A 13807-nucleotide genomic window follows, 5' to 3' on the forward strand; every position below is an offset into this window, starting at 1 on the left:
CATGATGCCAATTTTCAAGAATTGCCAAAAGTATTACAAATTTAATGTCCAAAATCTTCCAAGACCAATCTTTGAAATTAATTATTTTTATTTTATTGTACAAATATAACTCTAAACATTATCTTTGCAAAATATTGAGCTTGGGAAATGATAAATAATTGAGATATGGGGATTTACAAATTGCCAATTTTCGAAAAAATTGCTCAAACTGAAATGGCTTACAAAGTCAAATATAGTACTTTAAATTATAAACAATTGTTGTTAGATATTGAAACATGTTAAAATTTTCTTTGAAATAATAATTAAGAGTGAAAAATATTAAAGTTAAAAATTAAATAAAACTAAATTGTCAGAAATTACCCCTAATATGAGGATTAGCATTTTGCCAATTGTTTAGAAATGAAAAAAAACATAATAAATTGTATTGGCTTACTTGCAATTTTTCAACAATCATATGAATATATATGTTCCTTACATTTTGTAAGTTAGTTTCTTTATAATTAATAAAAGGGAAATTACAAGTATTTAAATTCAAACGGACTCGGTATCATTCATATAAATTTTGAGACTTGAACATATAAAATTTGAGCCTTCAGTAAGTTGATTGCTAGCTGCAGAACTGTAGCTCTCCGAAAAAATATATATCGATAGACCGGAGGGCTACAGTCCCACATGTATTTTTATTGCGCATAAAAATGCGCTTGGTTCTAGATTAATTCTTCCAAATTCTTACCTCAATTGCAAAAACGGCTAGATTTCAATAAAGTCCTTACTTCTTTATCAATTAACGGCATGGTTTACATCACAGGTGCTGGAGGACAGGAACCCCCCCCCCCCCCAGTACAATACAATGTGATATAATCTATCCTATCAATTTAGAAAATTTGTTTAAACTTACATTTTATAAAAATATCTACCCTCTCTATATGATCTTTATATAGAGAATGTAGGGTAGATTTAATAGAACGTTTGTTTTAGATAATTTTTCGATTTGCTGGTATAGATCTTATCACAAATATGTCAATGAAAGATATCTTATGAGAAAAAATTCGAAAAAGCCTAGGGGTATATATCGAAGCACCTGTGGTTTACATCTGTACGAAGAGCGTTAGACCGAAACATCTTCTCAATTCCAGGTCCAGGAGGGCTATTACAAACAATTATAAGGAATGTTTTGTTGTGGAAACGGTGAAAGAATATGTTAGGAACACACAGTTAGTAAAATTTTGAGATGACAGTTTTTAGAACACGGAGAAATAAATCGAGAAACAGCGCATTTTTTTGTGCGCAATAAATATACAGTTTTCAATGGGTGGCACTGTAGCTCTCTGGTCTATCAATATATGTTTTTTTTTTCGGAGTGCTACAGTTCTGCAGATAGTTGTTTGCTTTCTGTCAATTTTAAATTGGTACAATCTTATAAAAATACTGACAGGGGATATTATACAAAAAGCTCCATAAAGGAGTTTAAGAAAATAAAAGATGCTGGATTAACTCTTATCCCACCTCCCGAATCAAACAATTGTCTTCCTTTTTCGCTTGGAAAATTATTTTCAGGTAAGTTTAATGTTACCCCCCCCCCCCCCCCCCCACCGACCCTTTCAAAATCGTTTCTACGTCACTGCTTTGACTGCAAATTTTGTGAATAAGAGATTTTATGAACATGAATAAATCAACTTTATTTAAATAATGGGGGATTGATAACCCTCCTCCCCCAATTTGAATAAATATGAATCCAGTTGTAACGTGAAGCGGTCACCCATCCAAGGGTTAAACAGGCTCACCGTTGCTTAACTTGCCTGAAAAAGAGGGAGACTCTACCGCATCACCAGAAAATCTAGCTCACTGGCGAAGCAGTAAAAGTTCCCTATATACTGTCCGCTACACTTCCCCCGCTCAGAGAAGCTTCGACCCGAAGCTTAGCATGAGTTCTCTCTGAGTATTTGGGCCTCTTCAGCTACGGCAACCAATGCCGTTCCCGGACACGAAGTCCGTACCTGGACACAAAGTCCTAGTCTCAGGGGATGACAAATCCCATTGACCGACGCCCGGGGCTAGTGAATTTTAGGGGTGGGCAAGTGGAACTTTATCAACCACTTGCCCGTGGGCAAGTAACTTATCAAAAGTAAAATCAATATGTATAACCCATAGATTTAAAGCTGGGCATAGGGGCTTTTATGATCTATTTAGTATTTGTCTTCCTCTTGTTATGAAATATATAAGAATACAGTATTAGCTCATGTCAGGGCAAGCAAAAATTCAGGTAGGGCAAGTGAATTTTGACAATGTACTTGCCCTTGGACAAGTGCCTTAAAAATCTATTTGTCAGCCCCTGTAGTCTTAGAGCTTTCTGAAGTAGGTCGAAACCTGACTTCAGATACGGCAACCCCTGCCGTCCACAGACACGAAGTCTGTATATGGACACTAAGTCCTAGCTCTAAGACTTCCTGAAGCAGGACACCAGACACCCAGAGTCACTATGCTGCCACCAATTTTGTAATGTGAAGCGGTCACCCATCCAAGGGTTAAACAGGCTCGCCGTTGCTTAACTTAATTGCCTGGAGGGAGACTCTACCGCATCACCAGAAAAGCTAGCTCACTGGCAAGGCAGTATAAGTTCCCTATATACTGTCCGCTACACAGTCTTTTATCATGTTTATAGCCAGTTTTAAATTTTTACCACTTTGTACTGCAAACTAGCAAAGTTTTGGCTGCAATAACGACTCATACTTTCTGGGGGGGGGGGGGGTTAGTACCCTCCCCCGAATAATTTTGCTAATATTTATCATGGAGGGTCCTATATCGGTGGGGTACCTAAATTGGTGGCATCTCCTTTTGAGCTGATGATTTTTAATGTGAGGTCTGACTTTATCAATATATGAATGTTACGTAACACAGTAGTTTAAAGTATGTAATGTAAAATTAAAAATATTCCTAGGAATGACGGTGTTTGATTACTCAAAAACACACTAAATTTATGAAACCTAAACCCTACATGTAGATTGAAATTACAAATTATTTTTGAATTTATTGAGAGTATGCAATCAAATACCTGTTTGTATTCTTATATTTTTTCAAATGATGACAAAACAAGTTACTAAGACACTAAGAAAACTACGTGCGTTTATATTGAAAATATTTGATTTTAGTTAGTCATTCCTCCATGATTTTTCGATCCCTCACTTATTTCATTATTACATGTTTCATATGTGTTTTTCTTTTCCTTTTCATATTCTGATTATGTATATCATATACTTGTCCTCTGACCTGAATTTATATGTTGTAAATATTCTTCATTGTCCTCATGTACCTGAAATGGTTTGAGTAAATAAAATGATCTTGAACTTGAACGGGGCCAGGTGCCTTAAACAAAATATCAAATGTATATTTTGATTAAAAATATGTTATTATTTGATTTAATTTCCTATTCAATTGTACTTGTTAGGAAAAAATTTGTATCTTTTATTTACCATGAAATACATGTAGATTCCCCGAGGACAGAACCCTATAGAAAATATACCTACTACATGTATATGCCTAAAATAAAAAAAAAACATCAAATGACCTTTTTTTTTTACTTTCTATGGAATTTTCGGTATTTTTTCATAGTTGATAATAATGTAGGTTGTCTCCCCTCCCCCACACTGAAATTGCTTCCTATGGGCCTGTTACATCATACATGTATTTGTTTATTCAAGCTAAATTGTTATTTTTTACATTCAAGTATCTAAAATAAGTTTTCCCTCTTTCATAGTGCAATAATACTCCACAACAACTCCCTAGGTGAAGAAAAAATGATCATACATGACTTAATATAATTCCTATAAATTTCTTCTTTCCATATTGACATACCTGTCACTTTTTACCCAATAATACAAAAGAGTTCCAACAAGGGGAGATAACAATTTAACTCCAACAAATTGGTAACAAAGGGGTAAAATAAGCAAAAGAAAGTTATATGAAGTGTCCAAATCAGTTATTCCTCTTCTAAAAAATATATTAGATTAAGAATCTTCTCTTTTTCTTTAAATATCATAGAAATAATCCAAAAATATGGTAAAAGACTGCTATTTAAAATATGTGAAATTGTAGCAAAATATGGAATTTCAAAGTTAATTTACAGCATGTAGATATTATTTCCCAAGCTCAATATTTTAATACAGAGTAGACCTTAGATCATTCTTAAAGTAGCAATTAATTTGATTTAATTTCAACCTTGGTCTTGAGAGAAACGAGCATCTAAAAATGGCTAAAAAATCATACTCATTTATTTAGGATCTATAAATAGATGTGTAAAAAATAAAATATTCATTTGATTTAAGTTTTTTCTCCTTAATTGTGTTAACTGGACCATGACTTTGACAATAAAATAAAATTTGAAAATAAACTGATGACGAAAGGTAACTTTTTGACTTGATCAATTTGTATACATTTTCCATTAAATTTTGTGTGATTTTCGACAAATATGCAAATGAGCTGTTACTAAAAATAGATGCAGGGTTCGACATTTTTGTGTGGATATTCTGACTTCTACCTTTATGTAGAAAATTTTAAGCCACTAAAAATTCCCAAGTTGCAACCTTCCATTTGGACGATTTTTTGAATTTTGCATGATTTTCTCGCGGACTGGCTCTTAATAAGTATCCTTTTCAGATATGAGAAGATTAAAGAGAGAAATGAGAGTCTTGTGAAGTTTTTAAAATCCAGTGAAGTAAAGGTAAGTAGATTGTATTACGTTTATCAATGTTCACTGCGTGAAAAAATAGCTTTACAAAGCCAGTAAAGATAATGTAAATTTAAAATTTACATTATCTTTAAATGACTTTACTGAAAAAAGTCAAAGTTCTAAAAGGTGACCTTTACTACATCTTTACTTTACTTAAATATAATGTAATGTCCCACTTTTTCTTGGCTTTACAAAGAAGTAAATTTGATATTTAATTGCATTAAATGTATTATTTTGTTTGCAGTAAAATAAAAGTTTAAGTATATTAGTGGCAGTAAATTTAACATTTCATGGCATAAAATATTGTATTTTGTTCGCATAAAACTTAAAGTTTACCAATTGTAAACATATTGTATATTTCAATCACCTTTACTTAAACAAAATGTAATTTTTACATATATTAAAGTTAATCTTTCCTCTGCACAAATTATTTCATAGTGTTATATATTAAACCATATAGCCTATTGTCTTCATCAGCAGTCCAATAGACAAAATATAACAATAAACAGTGTATCAGGTTATTATTTTTTTTTATTACAAATATTTAAGTACTGTAAAATAAAAGGTAGAAAGTTTCAAAACACATGTAAAAAATGATTTGTAGACAAAATCCAGCAGTCAAAGCATGGCCTAACAATCAAACCAAGAAAGTGCTACAAGTGTAATAGTTTATTTGAAAACCCAGTTGAATTCCTCGTCGTGTTCTGGTGCTTCTTGTTCTTTGGTGGAACCTGCTGTTCGTTTTTGTACTAGTCTTTTGCTCCTTGGTGGACATGTTTCCAAGTATTTTTTATCCAAACTGTCCTTGACATGTTTCCATGTCTCACTTTCCCAAGAATATGGGTGTGAGATAAAGCCATCCGCTGCCTCTTCATCACTGGACATGTACTTGTATGACTGTTTATGGCTTAAAAATTTTTTCACTGATGCTCTCTTATCTTCTGGCCAATTCTTCTTTCTGTCTGTGGCAACCAATCTTCGTCTTAATTTCTGAGGATTATAACAAATATAATTTTAAATTCAAGGCAGAACAAATAAATTATGTTACTGTTAGTAATATTTTAAGATTTTTAAAGTATTTTAAGTTTTTCTATACATATCTATCATAATGTAATTTTTCCCACAAAATGATGTGTCCTTTTACAAAAAATACATATGGTTTAATATTAGAGGGGTCAAGATTTAGTAATTGAGCTGATCGTAGGGGCCTACAATGCATAAAACCTATCACTGGATATCTGTTACAGGAATGTCAATACTTAGTCTTGCTTAGAAAAAAAAGTTTGTATTAAAATCAATGAATTAAAATTCTAAAATAGTGGGATAAGTAGAACAAGTAAATGTTAATAAAAAAAATTGCTGTTGTTTTATCCACTTTACAGCTGTATACAGGGTTATTTTCGCCCTTTTGAACTTGTGAACAATTTTGCCCCGTTTTAATTCGCCAAGTCATAGTTCTGTTGAAGATGTTGTGAGGTGTTATGTGAATTTGCCCCATTTTAAATTCGTCTGATCGAGGACAGGGCAAAAATTTCCATGTATACAGTAATCCCTATGAAGCGCCCCAGGTATTATGAAATTTAAAAAAGGGGTTTGTTATTTTATGCATTTTCTTTATAATAAATTTACAATACAGAATCACTAAGATTGTCTTGCTTTCCTTTAAAATAAATAGGATAATCCACCCAAATCATGCAAGATGATAAATTTTTCCACCAAGAAATTAGAGAATAGACAAAAACAAATGTTGTTGGTAACTTTCACTTTCAGACATACATAATCATTGGATTGTTCCAAAAATAATTCACTCTAAGGAATACTTATGTACGAGTTATCCAATAGAGAAGATTCAATTTACTTTCTTAAAATTATTTTGGACTTTCTAAATGATTCTAGATATTTATAACGGATGATTAATAGGAATGGAACGGTACTAGTACTTTGGAGAAAAAAAAAACTGTGAAATAGCAGAATTTGTTTTTACTGTATCATGATAAAGCTTGTATCAGGTGGAGCTTTTGAGTGGTTTTGTTAAAATAAAATTGAGTTTCATAATTTAATACCTCATTTTTTCTTTCATAAGATGCCTGACGCTGCCTATGAAGTAGATCTTTATTCTTTGCTTTTCTGGTGGCCCCTTCCTTTTTAGAAGTAAAATATCGCTTCACAGCAGCTGTAAAAAAAAATTCTCATTTCTTAAAAATAATAATGGCAAAATAATTTTTTTGATTACTTCATAAACCCTCTGCTTACTCATATCAAATGATGCTTGAACCTAAATGATTTTCCAAAAGAAATGTATTTTTAAGTAAATACAAACAAGTACAGCATAGCCTGCGAGGCAAAATTGGACAAAAATGACACTTCAACTTGGCAATTTTAGAAAGGAATAATAAACATTTTAATTATATCATATCAGATTATCAAAGACAATTAACTTTTATAATGTTCATGTGAATGACATGTTTTAATGCGAAATTAATGTTACATGTATTCAAATAGATTGATCACAACGCTTACTATCTAAAACTTCATTCGACACATCTGGTGCAACTCCTTTGACACTTTTCTTTATGAAGTCAGTCATTTCGTTGTTTGCTTCATCATTGTATCTTAGAAAAAAAATAAAATCCTTTATAAGTAATGTAGTTAACAATCCACAGATACCAAACAGTGATACAAATTCAAAGATCTTTTTAGCAGTACACTTATTTTTAGCAAAAACTTAAAATGCAAGAAAAATGATAAGAAACCAGCCAATTTGAAATGAAATACAAAACAAGAGATGTTTGTAAAACACTTATGCCCCCTTCCCCAACAAATTGGAATGTTACTAAGTCAAAAAGGGCATAACTCTGTCAAAAATGATGATTTCGTACCCAAAACAAAACTCGACCTAGATATTCATCTGACTAATCTGTATACTTTATTCCATTTCAATATGTGCAACCTCTCCAAAGAAAATGAGTGGAAACTGCAAATTGGAATTTTTTTTAAGTTCAAGGGGCATAACTCTGTCAATTATTGTCTGATAGTAACCAAAACAAAACCAGCTGACTTCGATATTCATGTGATATACCTGTATACCAAATTTCATTTCAGTATGTGCAATGGTTATGAAGAAAATGAACGGAAACTAATTGGACCGACCAACAGACAACAGCAAAGCAATATGCCCTCCCTTCTTCGAAGGGGGGCATAAATATACATTTAAAAATAACTCCGGGTAATTCAATTTACTTTCAAGAGGCCAATGGGCTAATCTTGGTCACTTTGGCCCTGCATATGACACTTCATCAGGAGCCCCCCTCCCCCTTAGTAAACCTAAATAGTACAGCCTCCACCCACTACCAGCAAATGACTCCAGGTAAAAATGGGAAACTATTGCTTGGCTGTTCACTTTCAGTGATCTTTTTTTTTCTTATTTATTTTTTTCTTTATTTTACAAAATACCCAACATGTTAATACTCTGTGACAACTGTACCCCTGAGGACCATAATTTGAATAATTTAGAATCTAAACACTACACTATTGACTAACTCAAGAATGTTTAAAATGAAGTTATGAACATCATCTTTTATGGGCCTGTGGTTTTTTAGATTTAAAAAAAAATTCATTTTAAATGATACACCTCGATTAAGTTTTGTGACCTAAATTAATTCCTGGGGACATGATCTGAAAAATTTAGAATATGCACTTTCTCCTCAATTTTTACCTCTTCTGGGTCAATTATTCTTGAGAAGAGGGATCTATAATGACATCAAGCTTATCTTGTTTACCTCTCCTTCCTAAAGGTCAAGGACCTTTATTGAATTATGGTGAATATTTTACCTAAAGATGCCTTTGAATATTATAATAATTTAAGTGAAATAAGGCCCTGTCTTTTGAGCGTTTTTTTTAAAAACAAGTCCAAAATGTGAACGTTTATAAACAGCAAGATAGAGGGGTGATCAGTAAACTTCCCTAAGCTTTAAGCTCAGGTGAACTACAAATACTGGTTGGATAACAACAGAATAAAAGTCACAATTTACCTTTTCTTGAAATCCCATTTTAATTCCCTGTCCTCTCCACAAGCGTAAAATTCCTTTACATTATTCTGTGTAAAAATATAATTATGTATAATTTAGGCTAAGCTTAAAAAATTCTATGTTTGCAGTTGCCGACCTATAATTCTTAGACTGGGTAGGTAGGTAGGTAGTTTTTTTCTTTTTCTAAACGTTTTCAAATTTTTGTTAAATAGCATAAAATTAAGTTTTTCATATGCCTACTATACATGAATAAGCTCCACTTTTGGTATAAACTACTGATTGATAAAGACAAAAATTCACAATGAAACAATTTCAATATCCTGAATATTTTTAGAAAAAAAATATTTTTACAAAATGGCTAAAAAAAGTTTGGGTAGGGTGCAATTTTAGTGGGTCGGTAGGCAGCTGCAAACAAATAACATTTTATTTTAGGCTTTATTAATTAGAATATGGATAATTTATTTTTATGGTATAATTTATTAATTAAGTTTGTTCATTAATTTCAGTACGATTCATTTTACTTAAATTCATTTACCCTTATTCTGTTTGGTACACTGATGATCTCTTTTGTTTCTTCCTTTCTTTTTTCGAACTCCCTCTTCAGATCCCGTACTTCATTTCTTACCACCTTTATTGTTGAGAGGATTTCTTTTTGAGTTGCTTGCATTTCTTTTAATTGTCCTTGTATACCTATTTTACCAAATTCAAAGATTTAACAGAAAATAGATAAAAACATCTCATTAATATTTGAATCAGAATTAACAAAAACATATCAGGTGTCAATGCATTTTTTTTTGGGGGGGGGGGGTTCCAATGGTAAAATGTCTTTTCCCCATTATCATAAAAGAAAATTTCCCTGAGAAAAACTTAACAAATAGACAAAAATGTCTCAACTCAGTAATATGTGTTAAAAAACTAATAGGTATGCTAAAAAGAAACTGACTGAATAAATGTAAAATATGTCAAGACTTGCCAATGAAAAAAATTAATTGTACATTTACAAAAGTTATAAATATATTTTTCCAAATCACAACTAAATGTCACTATTTTTCTCAAAGGATAACATCCATGACCATAATTTTAAGACCTTAAAAGCCCCCAAGTATCTGTACCAACTCTTAAACAAGAGGCCAATGGACCACATTGTTTTTCTAAGTAAAGTTGGCTATGTTGTTGTTTACCAGACCCCTCCCCCTTGTAATACGAATTAACCTAAACCACAGGGGTCATGATTTGGATATTTAAGAATCTACACTACCCAAATGCAAGTATGTTCCATGTAATTTTAGCTTTTCTGACCCAGAGATTCCTTAGTAGTAGATTTTTAAAGATTTTCTCTATACATTAATGTAATATTATAATATATAAAAGAGCACTGATATATTTATTGAATTTTACCAAAATCATAATCCACATTTTAAAACTATTTAGCAGTTTGGATATTGCTTTATTTAGTTACAGAGTTATATTAATCAAGATACAATCTTACCTTTACTTAAGGTACGATTTGGAGTAACTGTTTCTGAGGAGTTTTCAGGCTGAGTAGGTACTTGAGGACCTCTAGGAGTTTTCTGTGCAAAAGAAGATGCATTATATTTACATTTATACTAGCAAATGTTCAATGAAATAAGGCTGTACATTTGTAACTATCTGATTAAAATTAGATGTTAGATCCGCTTGCATACTCACTACACTAACAGCTAACAACACCCCATTGAGGGTCACATCAGAGGTCAAATTCGGAACAACTCTAAACTTATTCCCTTCGATTAAGTTAACAAATTTCCGATGATTTTACCAGAGACAATTTGATTGGTTGATAGAATTTGACCTCTAACGTGACCCTCTGTGGGATGTTGTTAGATATTAGGTAGCAAGTATGCGAGTGGAAAACATATTTTTGTCTTGGGAGAAAAAAAACCATACTATTTCTTTTCCAACCCAAGTAACTGGGAAAAAAGCTTTTTTAATATCTAAAATAAGTTTTTGAAAGTGCATGCTTTCTTAAATCAAAATGATCCTAAGAAATTGAATTGATAATGAATTTTAAAAAATTGCACATGGTAGTTATTAATTAATTTTCTTTATACTTATTAAAATAGCCCTTTTAAATTTGACTTGACTTTTAGAAAAAAGCTTTTTATAAGATTCAATTTACATTTATGTTGTCCACATTTCTTTGTGATGCTTCTCTGGATGACTTGCTTGTTTTCTTTCTTGGCGATCTTCTCAAAGCACTGGTGCTAGACATCTAAGACACATACAGACATATCTTATGAAACAATTAATACTGGAGCCAAATCTTCCATAAACATTTAAGGTTTTTGTTAACAATTTATTAACTTTAAAAATAAAAGTATCAAAGAAGTTCTGACATAGTAACTGTATAAGTAATAATTAATTGATAACTTGAGTAATTTTCTTTTTTAAATGAATTTTTTTCTTTTAATTTTTATTTAGGACTTTGGTTTTAGATATGTACTATTCCAACTAATATGACACTTGTTTTTTAATGCATTGCAATATTTCATTTATCAAAGAAAATGCTATGCTGAATGTAATTAAGGCTAAAGTTAATCAAACCAGAAAAGAAATGAGTACATACTGCCCATGGGGGGGATTGAGTGTCAGCATCTGTATCATTGTCTGAGTCTTGCAGTATTGATCTCTCATCACTTTTCTTTTTTCTTGGCGATCTCCTTACAACAGCCACTCTTGATTTCTAAACATATTTTTTTTTTTTTAATTGACATACCCTCTTTGCTAATTTCATTTCTGAAGTTAATTCAATTTTTTTTTACATAAACAAAATATTCACTCAATATAAATATACATATATATTTATTATACCTCTACTGATATAAAAATTATGTAGTAAAATGTGAATAATTCCTTTAAAATCAATCCCCATGCTTTAGTCATACATATGAATCTCTGCTTTAGAAGCTAATACCTGGTAATCTGTAAATCTCTTGATTTTACTTTTTATCGGTACATGTATAATATATGAATGGACTAATTTCCTTGCATTAGTCGAGTAAGCTTATCCCCCACTGGAAGCTAATTCAGTCCTTTGTAATTCTCAAATTTCGAAAAACTTGTGAATTGGTATAACAAAACAGTTAAAAAAGTGAATCAATGAGGGAGTTATAAGATTTCAGTTCCCCTTGACCTGGTCTATTTCCATCAGCTGTGCCTTCAGAAATAGTACTGGTCTTGGGGAACTGAAATTTTGCCCACTCCCTCAATGGATTGATAAACTTTCACCCGGTACATCTTTAGTTCATTACCTTGCCAGAAGTTGACGGAGTCTGCTCAGGCTCAGATTCTTTGTTCCTTGAACTCTGTACAAGCTTTTCTTTAGCATTCTTGTAATAAAATGAAAGTAATAAGCTAATGATGTGTTAATAAATTTAATGAAAGCTGTCTCATACTACACTGTACTAGCTTAAAATTTATCAAAAAGCGGGAGGAGGGGGGGGGGGGGGTGTTATTAAAATGAGCCCCAACTTCTCAATAGAAAATAAATATAAGCCAAGGCTGTATTATTTTTGCTGTCTTAACACAAATATACAAAGATATGAGATCTATGTAAATGAACATTAAAATTAAAAGAATTTAAGAAAAAAAAAAGAAATCAAAACTATCAAGAGTTTTTATTAACAGTAGCCTTACCAGAATTGAGTCAGATTCCGACGCAGCATCACTTGTTTGGGAGAGGGGCCTTAGGACACGTACACGTCTAAGGGCGCCCGGGCTCCGGTGGCGCTTTTTCTTCTTCACTGGGGTGATTGTCGTGCTATCAATATCACTACAGTCTAGGGACTCGATTTCCGTATCTTCTAACGCTAAATGTAAACTCTCCTGACTCTCGTTATCTTGTTCTGGGCCGCTGTAGTCCATGTTCACACTGGCCATTTTCGCATCTTGCTTTTGAATTCGTGATAGGCCGCATTTATGCCTGAGCGCCTTTCCATCCCGACTTGTGATTGGCTGTCAGCATCTCTCTCCATATTTGGCAGTACCAAACAGGCGTTCGTTTATTGGTTCGCGTTTTTATTTTATTGTTATATTACTGTCAATTTCTTTTCAATACAACCTTTTGTTCAATATTTTAAATAGAAAAGGATTTTTAAAATGTTTTTATTTAAAGTCAGGTGTTTTTATGTGCTTAAATCAAAGTTATCAAAACAGTCACCGATATATCAGCGAATTCAACAACGATTAATTTACTTAGTACGAAAACAAAAAAGCCCGCTCAAACACTAATTGACTAGATTCAAGAACAAAGAACGACGAAGTCTCTGAAAGAAGTTCTTCCATATACATGCATTAAAACCTGAACACTTGTCTACATCAACTGTAAGTAATTTATAAATGTTTTAAATAACTATTTACATATACAGAACATTATATGTACAATATTATTACTGAGTTTATTAGAAGAAAGAGGGGGGGGGGGGGGGGGGGGGGTCTGGGTCAAACTCTACTTAGACTGTTAGAGTGGGGATTTTTTAATGTGAACTCATATGTATAATTAATTATTAAACTTGAAATGAATCTGTTAATTTGTAAAAATTGAGTTTCAGTAGGCTAATCATGCTAATGGATTGTATTTGCTGGGGGGGGGGGGGGGGTTGAGAAGGAATGGGTACAAAATTTATTTCAGGATTTCTTTTCAAAAATCCCCACGTCCTTTGAATTTATAAACTGTTGATAATTATGTTGTTAAAATTATGAATGTGTTTATTATTATATCAGTAATGTGAGTCTTATTGTAGAACATTTCAAATAATAATTAATATCACTCAGTCAGGGGTGAAACTTAACCTGTCAAATGTGTGAAATCTAACCTATTTGAAAATGATGGAAAAATTTCATTTCTTTTAACTACATAATGTAGTTAATTTCATATTTTCAACACCTTGGCCAGTTAATTCTTTGAACCAATTTTTTACACTTAAGCACTTGGCTAATAAGATATATAGTATACACTATATCATGTCATGGATTCGTGTGAAGAGAATGTCTGAGAAACATCTTGACAAACAAT

At 32.1% G+C, this 13807-nt stretch overlaps 1 protein-coding gene across 1 annotated transcript; it reads right to left on the reverse strand.

Moving 5' to 3' along the window:
- Positions 1–5273: 5273 nt before the first annotated feature.
- On the reverse strand, positions 5274–12796 carry LOC134241782 (uncharacterized). Its single transcript, XM_062723800.1, has 10 exons — positions 12430–12796; positions 12045–12122; positions 11360–11476; positions 10913–11005; positions 10244–10325; positions 9290–9444; positions 8758–8822; positions 7247–7338; positions 6790–6899; positions 5274–5716 (listed from the first exon to the last, which is right to left on the reverse strand). Exons 1-10 carry the CDS (start codon positions 12670–12672, stop codon positions 5396–5398), a joined length of 1356 nt encoding a protein of 451 aa, XP_062579784.1. The 5' UTR covers positions 12673–12796; the 3' UTR covers positions 5274–5395.
- Between the last annotated feature and the right edge of the window lie 1011 nt (positions 12797–13807).

This window comes from Saccostrea cucullata, unplaced genomic scaffold, assembly GCF_032062105.1.
Source record: "Saccostrea cucullata isolate Sc308-1 unplaced genomic scaffold, CSIRO_AGI_Scuc_v1 ctg2908, whole genome shotgun sequence".
NCBI lineage: Eukaryota > Metazoa > Mollusca > Bivalvia > Ostreida > Ostreidae > Saccostrea > Saccostrea cuccullata.